The sequence below is a fragment of the Salvia splendens genome, chromosome 11, assembly GCF_004379255.2.
Source record: "Salvia splendens isolate huo1 chromosome 11, SspV2, whole genome shotgun sequence".
Classification (NCBI taxonomy): Eukaryota; Viridiplantae; Streptophyta; class Magnoliopsida; order Lamiales; family Lamiaceae; genus Salvia; species Salvia splendens.
The window spans coordinates 7,204,191-7,210,706 of record NC_056042.1 but is presented as its reverse complement, the minus strand read 5'-3'; the positions used below and the strand labels follow the sequence as shown (position 1 = coordinate 7,210,706).

General features: G+C 34.2%; 1 protein-coding gene across 1 annotated transcript; it reads right to left on the bottom strand.

The window, feature by feature from the left end:
- Window positions 1-2,491: 2,491 nt before the first annotated feature.
- On the bottom strand, window positions 2,492-6,436 carry LOC121756409. Its single transcript, XM_042151959.1, has 3 exons — window positions 4,417-6,436; window positions 3,992-4,125; window positions 2,492-3,667 (listed from the first exon to the last, which is right to left on the bottom strand). The coding sequence occupies exons 1-3, from the start codon at window positions 4,633-4,635 to the stop codon at window positions 2,872-2,874; spliced, it is 1,149 nt and encodes a 382-aa protein (XP_042007893.1). The 5' UTR covers window positions 4,636-6,436; the 3' UTR covers window positions 2,492-2,871.
- Between the last annotated feature and the right edge of the window lie 80 nt (window positions 6,437-6,516).

The following is a 6,516-nucleotide window of genomic DNA, read 5'->3' as shown; positions in this document are numbered from 1 at the left end:
ATTTTTAGTGCTGATGATGTGGCAGTGGCTAGGCTATGGCTGGGCTATTGCTGGGCTATTCCTATTATGGATGGTCTTAAAGCTAGATCTCGAGCTTCCTTATCCAAATAATTAAAAGCTCATCTGTTTAGTTGACAGTATTTATATATTTGATCATATGGAGTAATAGGGGTGTGTTATATTGCTAATTCATTCCTAAATAGCTAACTACAATTAAATTATACCCATTGGATCATAAAATGAATCCACAAGATTATTCATTCATTGCTAGTTTGGTTTGCCCTTTATGGTTTCTCAAGAAAGGAATGCCTCCCTTTTCATGGTAGGAGAGAAATATTTCTATTGTTTGGTTTGACTTCTATGGTTTCTATAGTTTAAATTAGGAGAGAAAATGTATCTTTCAAAATTTGGGAGATACCTTAACTAATGAAATGGGCACTAATGAGACGGGCCGGAGACATTTTTTACAGGCCCTCTTGAGAGGGTATTTGACAAACCAAACATGGGAAAAGGTTTGTTTTGGGGCATTTAATACTCCTATTTGCCAAATCAAACACCTCCTTAGTATCAATACAATACACATAAAATATCAATTAGGGATATTAATGTCAATTGACCAAAAGTTAGTTATAACTAACTTTCAAAAAATATCTACAAATTTTAAATGATTATAACTATCTCAATTTAAATTATTTTTTGTACAACTTATATCAAATTAAAGATAATTTTATAAGGATTCTAATGAGATCTAACTTACATATGTTCTAATGTCAAAATTTGAAAAAAAATTCTTGAATTTTCGTACATTTGAAGAAGCAATTCAATGTCAATGTAGCTATCATAATATGTCAATATAATACATAAACAATGTCAATGGTAAATTGTGTTGACATATTCAATGAATCGTATTGATATGTTTAACACACTATATTGACATTTTGATTACAACCCTAATTTTGATAGTTTTCTTATCTTTTTAAATTTAAATAATAATAAAACGAAATTACACATGACAATTTATAAACCACTAAATTTCTACCAATCTTATAATTAAAAATTAGTTGTAGTTAGCAATTAAAGATTGAGTTAGCAATTGATCACTCCTCTGGAGTAATAACTACAGTTTAAACTAAGAATATTATTTCTAGATAATTATATATTCTCAAACGAACCTACTTAACTTGCTCATTATGTGACATCCTGAATAACATCAAACTCAAGTTTTATATGATAAATACACAAACTTAATAAGACTTCAGCCAAACCTATTAATTTCATACAAATTCGTATTGGATTATCGTGTCGTATAAAAAATTATCAGATTTAATCATTTATTCATGCTTCAAAAATCATGTTATCAAGGGCACCCCACAACGGTGCAAAAATGGAGTCATACCGTTAGGGGAAGGGTTGAGGGCCAAGAGCCACGGGACAGATCATAGCTATGGGTGGATAATTTGTCCCGCACTCACATGTGCTAAATTGCATGGCTTTTCGACCAATCATGTGTGTGAAGTGCTTCGGTCACAGTGCGCTTGTTGACTTCCTTTTGTCTTTTTTTCTTTTTCGACCATGATATATTTTTAATTTTTTTTAAATGTTTTTCTTTTTTATCGATTTGCAAATGTTATTAATTATTTTTCAATTTATATATTTCAACCTTCTATATATATTTCCTTTATCCATTTCTCATATCTCGTCAATTCCTCTAGTTTTTTCCAAGTTCTTGTATCTCTTCCAATTCTTCTATTTCTTCACTTCACAACAAAATCGAAGGCATGAACCCAACCAATCCCCTCTCAATGCAAGATTTCAATCATCTTTGAAAGCGCAAGAGCCAAGTGCAGAAGGATATTTCTTAAAGTCATTGACTATTTCTAATAGATATTTGAATAGAGACGTTTGATGTGTTTAGTAAGGATCTTAATAAGTCTTTCAAGTACGTGGACGACACACAAAATAATGAATTACAATGCGAAGTTCTACGACGATATTGACTGTGGTTAAATGGAGTCTTCCGATGGATCACAAAGTAGCAAAGAAGAAAGCGAAGGGGGACACGATATCAAGCAGTAGAAACACAATGCAGATCAATTTAGCCAAAAATTTTGGTACAATAATTCAAGGCAATAATTTTAAAATGATATGTGAGTGTACTGATTTATTGGCGAGTATGGTCCATTTAGTGAAGATGGAAAAAAAGTAATAGAAATTTAAATCACGGACAAATTGAAATAGCAAAATGAGACATTATTTATTAGCTAAACCCCGATAAATCTCATTATCTAGCTGTAATGTATCTACCAAACAGTGCAAGTATAGTGTATGACTTATGATTGTGGTTTTGATAAGGTATGAAATGACACCACTTGCTATAGAGTAATATTTTAGTGCGTTCGACTTCACCGTTCAAAAGGGGTCTTTGCCTGCAAAAGAACTGCACATGTATTCTCCACCGCCTCACATTGAGTGATAAAATGACACTCAAAGATGGAAAGCCAAAGATACTAAATTTATTTATTAATCACAATTTCAAAGAAACCGTTTCTCACGAGTAAATACATGTATACCGAATTCGTTTCCTCTCTCACAATGTAAATATACAATTCTTTATCTAGCTTCCATGATGCATTTATGCAAAACCCTCTACCTCAACTGAGAAATGAACTGGAAGATTTTGACTCTCCTACTCCCAGCTCAGTTTCTTCTAGGCATTAACTACAAGGCAGAACAGAATCATTCGTCGAAAACTAAATTGAACAAATATCCAATTGGAGTAAATTTTTTCGGTTCTTCATTTTTACCCAGAATACTTGTCTGCTATTTCTCACTGAATGAATGCTTCTGTCGTATTTGATGTTGAAGACTGTATTAATCGACCGCTGCTTTGTTTCTCCAGTTAGAAGGCTTGGACAATCCATCAAAGATCGGGCTAGTCATGGCTGCAGCAGAAAGAGCCTGAAAATCTTGCTTCAAACTCCACTTTGATGTCGGCCATATGGATGACAAGGCACCATTGTCCGAATCCTGCAAACTCAATACACTTGGTGACTTCTTTACCCCATTAATGTCATCATTCAGGAAGGAATCCCCTAACCCTACAGGAATGGGGTTAAACCCTCCTACTTCACCATCAGCTTCGAGTGACACTGTACGGCAAGCTGACTTGGGCCTGAGAGCCAGGCCTTTGCCTGTAATAGCTGAAATTGCAGTACCACTATTGTTTTCCTCCTTCAAAAGCTTTTCTGAAGCAAAATCAGCATCAGACTTTTGACGGCGTCTTACCAACTTGTCAATCCATTTGGCTGAGCCATTACTTTCAGCTCCTTGTAAGAAATCATGATCAATGAGACTGCCATTCTCTGAATCTAAACAATCAGCTGCACTTTTTGACTTTCTATAATGGCTAAGTGGTGGGTTAGAAATAGATGATTTCAGAAGTGGCCCATCCTCTAGATAATGAGCTCCCCCTTTTTGGTATGTTGCCATTTCACAGCCTTCTCCAGCATCTTTTACGTGTGCTGATTTAATACCATAATAACCTTGCATCCTGCTCATGGATGGAGAGACTTTCTTTTCGGAAGCAGATTTCAATTTCAATGATGAAAATGAATCAAATATATCAGAGTGTCTACGACCTGATAATGTCTGCTGCGTATTGCTTGGCCTGCAAGTGGACACCAAAATAAGCTACTTCATCAAACTCCAAACTATCTGTTACTCGTATTTGGTATGAGTATGACTACGACACTGCTCAAATTATTTAACAAACATATAGATGGGCAGATACTATTTTAGCTTGTTTATGAACTGAACAAAAAGCATCAGGATCTATGGCATTACTAGTCCATGTTCTGACATGGATACCAGATACACTATATTACAGCTTGAAATTTGAAAATTTTCTGGAAAGATAAACTATGTACAAGAATGAGAACAAAAATTTTCTGGAAAGATAAACTATGTACAAGAATGAGAACAAATCATGTACCGCGGAGGAGTCTTGTGACCATTTGACAAGACAGGCGAAGGGGGGTGCCTCCCAGGAAGTGGGATTTGAATTGTCTTAAGGGCAAACATTTGGAGATCTGTCACCAATCCATTTAGCCTTTTTATATCAGCAACCTACGCCAGAGATAAAAAGTTTTTAACAAAGCATTTCGGCCTAAAAATGCATTTCAGTTTAGATGGCCATTATTTTATGAAATTCCAACGAAATTGGGAGCGAAACACGAAAACAGGTACACATTTCCAGCAAGAAGAAAGAATTCGAACGATAATTTGTAAGACTTTGCAGCCGAATATCTACACGGAGCACAAGCAAAGTACAGAAATCACACACATAGAAAACTAGAAAGTCCCTAGACGGAGTCGAACAAGTTAATAATAATGAAAAAAATAAGTATTTATGAATACCTCGACACCGTATTTGATGGCGACGCCGGCAAGCGTGTCGTATTTAGACACGGTATGGACTGTGTAATTTAAACCACCGTTAGCACCGACGCCAACGGCAGAAGACGGCGGGGGAAAAATCGGCACTGATCTCGTCGGCGAAGATGATCGGAGCGTTCCGGTATGGTATAATTCGGCACCCCTACTTTCCTTCATTCCCACAAACCCCTCTCTCTCCATAAGCCCCAAACCGATAAAACTCAAAACATATAAAAAAGATTAATTAAAAGTGAACTAGCGCAGGAGTTGGAATCCACTCATTCCGAAACTAATCAAAATCGCATACACCGTGTTTCCTCATCAAATTTCTGTAACGAATTTAGCTGAGCCAGCATTTGCAGATCTGACTCAGTCTCAGATAGTATTCTCTCTCTCTCTCTCTCTCTCTCCTGTTGCTATATTATGGAGTATATGGAAGTGGAACGGAACTCTATGTCCATCTTTTTTTTCTTTTAATTCAATTATAAATGAATTTTATTTAATTTTTTGTTTGACTTTGAACTTTAGGTAATTGATTATAATCACATTATATGTCTAACTAAATAACGATGTCGAAGTAAAAGTCCAGTATTTGTAGTCAATAAATAAATAAAAGATTTGAATTCTCACCGAATACATAATAGTAAAACAAGTAATGATAAAAGAAAAATAATGATTACAAATCTAATAAAATAATACAGATGTAAAGTCAAGAATTGTTGCGTTGGATTTTAAAAAGTGTGGTGGTGCTTGGCTTCCCACTGACAACTTTCCGTGTTTCAATATTTAAATACTTGGTAATAATCTCTAATTTACTCATTTTCTTTATTTGAAGATTCTCATAAATATTATTCCCAGAATATATTTATTTATCCACAAAATTCAACCAATCATATGCTCAGCTTTAACAAGTTCCCTTCAAACTAAAACATGAAATCATCCTACTTTATGTACATCATTTTCATTCAATTTCCCAATCAATGGTTCATGAGATCTAAAGCTATTTTATAAATGAATGAAAATGACAGAAATAGAATTATATTTATCAATCGCATAAGAAAATATCACTGCCGACATCCTTTTCAAATTTACCAAGTAGAGAATTTATTTGCTGTTTTTGAAGAGATATTTATATAACCTAAATAGCAGTAACAAATTCATCACTTAGTTATTCAATTATGGCAAAATAACAGAAAATGGAAAGGGGTATGTGCTAATTTCAGTGCTCCAACTTCATTAAGTAAGGTATAATCTTCATTTCTTCATATAGAATCCCTACAGGCAATCACTGCTACATCATGATATAATTATCCTATTTTTTCCATTTAAAAAATTATAAATAAACACATATATCTATAAACAAACAAAATAAATTGACATTTAAAAAGAGATACTATATCTGAATAAGGTATTATAGAACTACTCATTATACTTCACAATAAAAACACATATACTCCTATTATACAGAAAGTATAGCAACAAATAGTAGTGCATTTATGATCATATAAAGCCAAAAATGACATACCGATACAATATTATTACATGCTTAAAACAGCCAATGAAACGTCTCAGATTAGATTTATTTCTTCCATTCAAGTGAAAGCGACATCTAGTTCACTGCCTACTTCAGGTAGTGTATAAACTAAAAGCACCTCCCCAACACTGCTATCCAAAGTAGCATAACACTAAAAAATCAATTATCCATCTGAAAGAGAGCCCTACCCCATCAAAAGAGACTAAATCACAGAGTATAATTGATTAAATTCTAAGGGCCTTCTGGATAGTATTATTGCAAAGAAGCTACGGCATTTCCTGCGAAATTAATGATCCTAGGACCCGAGCTAGCCTGGACCACACGTAGAAAAGTCTAGAGGAAATTTATGCAGGGAGAAAATAAAATATCGGTTCGAGGATTCTCATTAGGCATATATTAGCAAATAAATGAAATGAAATCCGCTAAGCGTTATAGTCAGCAGGAACCAAATTCCCACTTTTAAAAACTTAAATATTCAAAACCAGTGACTTTAAACTCAAAAGGAAAAATTTGAAAACTTATATGTTCTGGCAGTGCTGTGATCACTT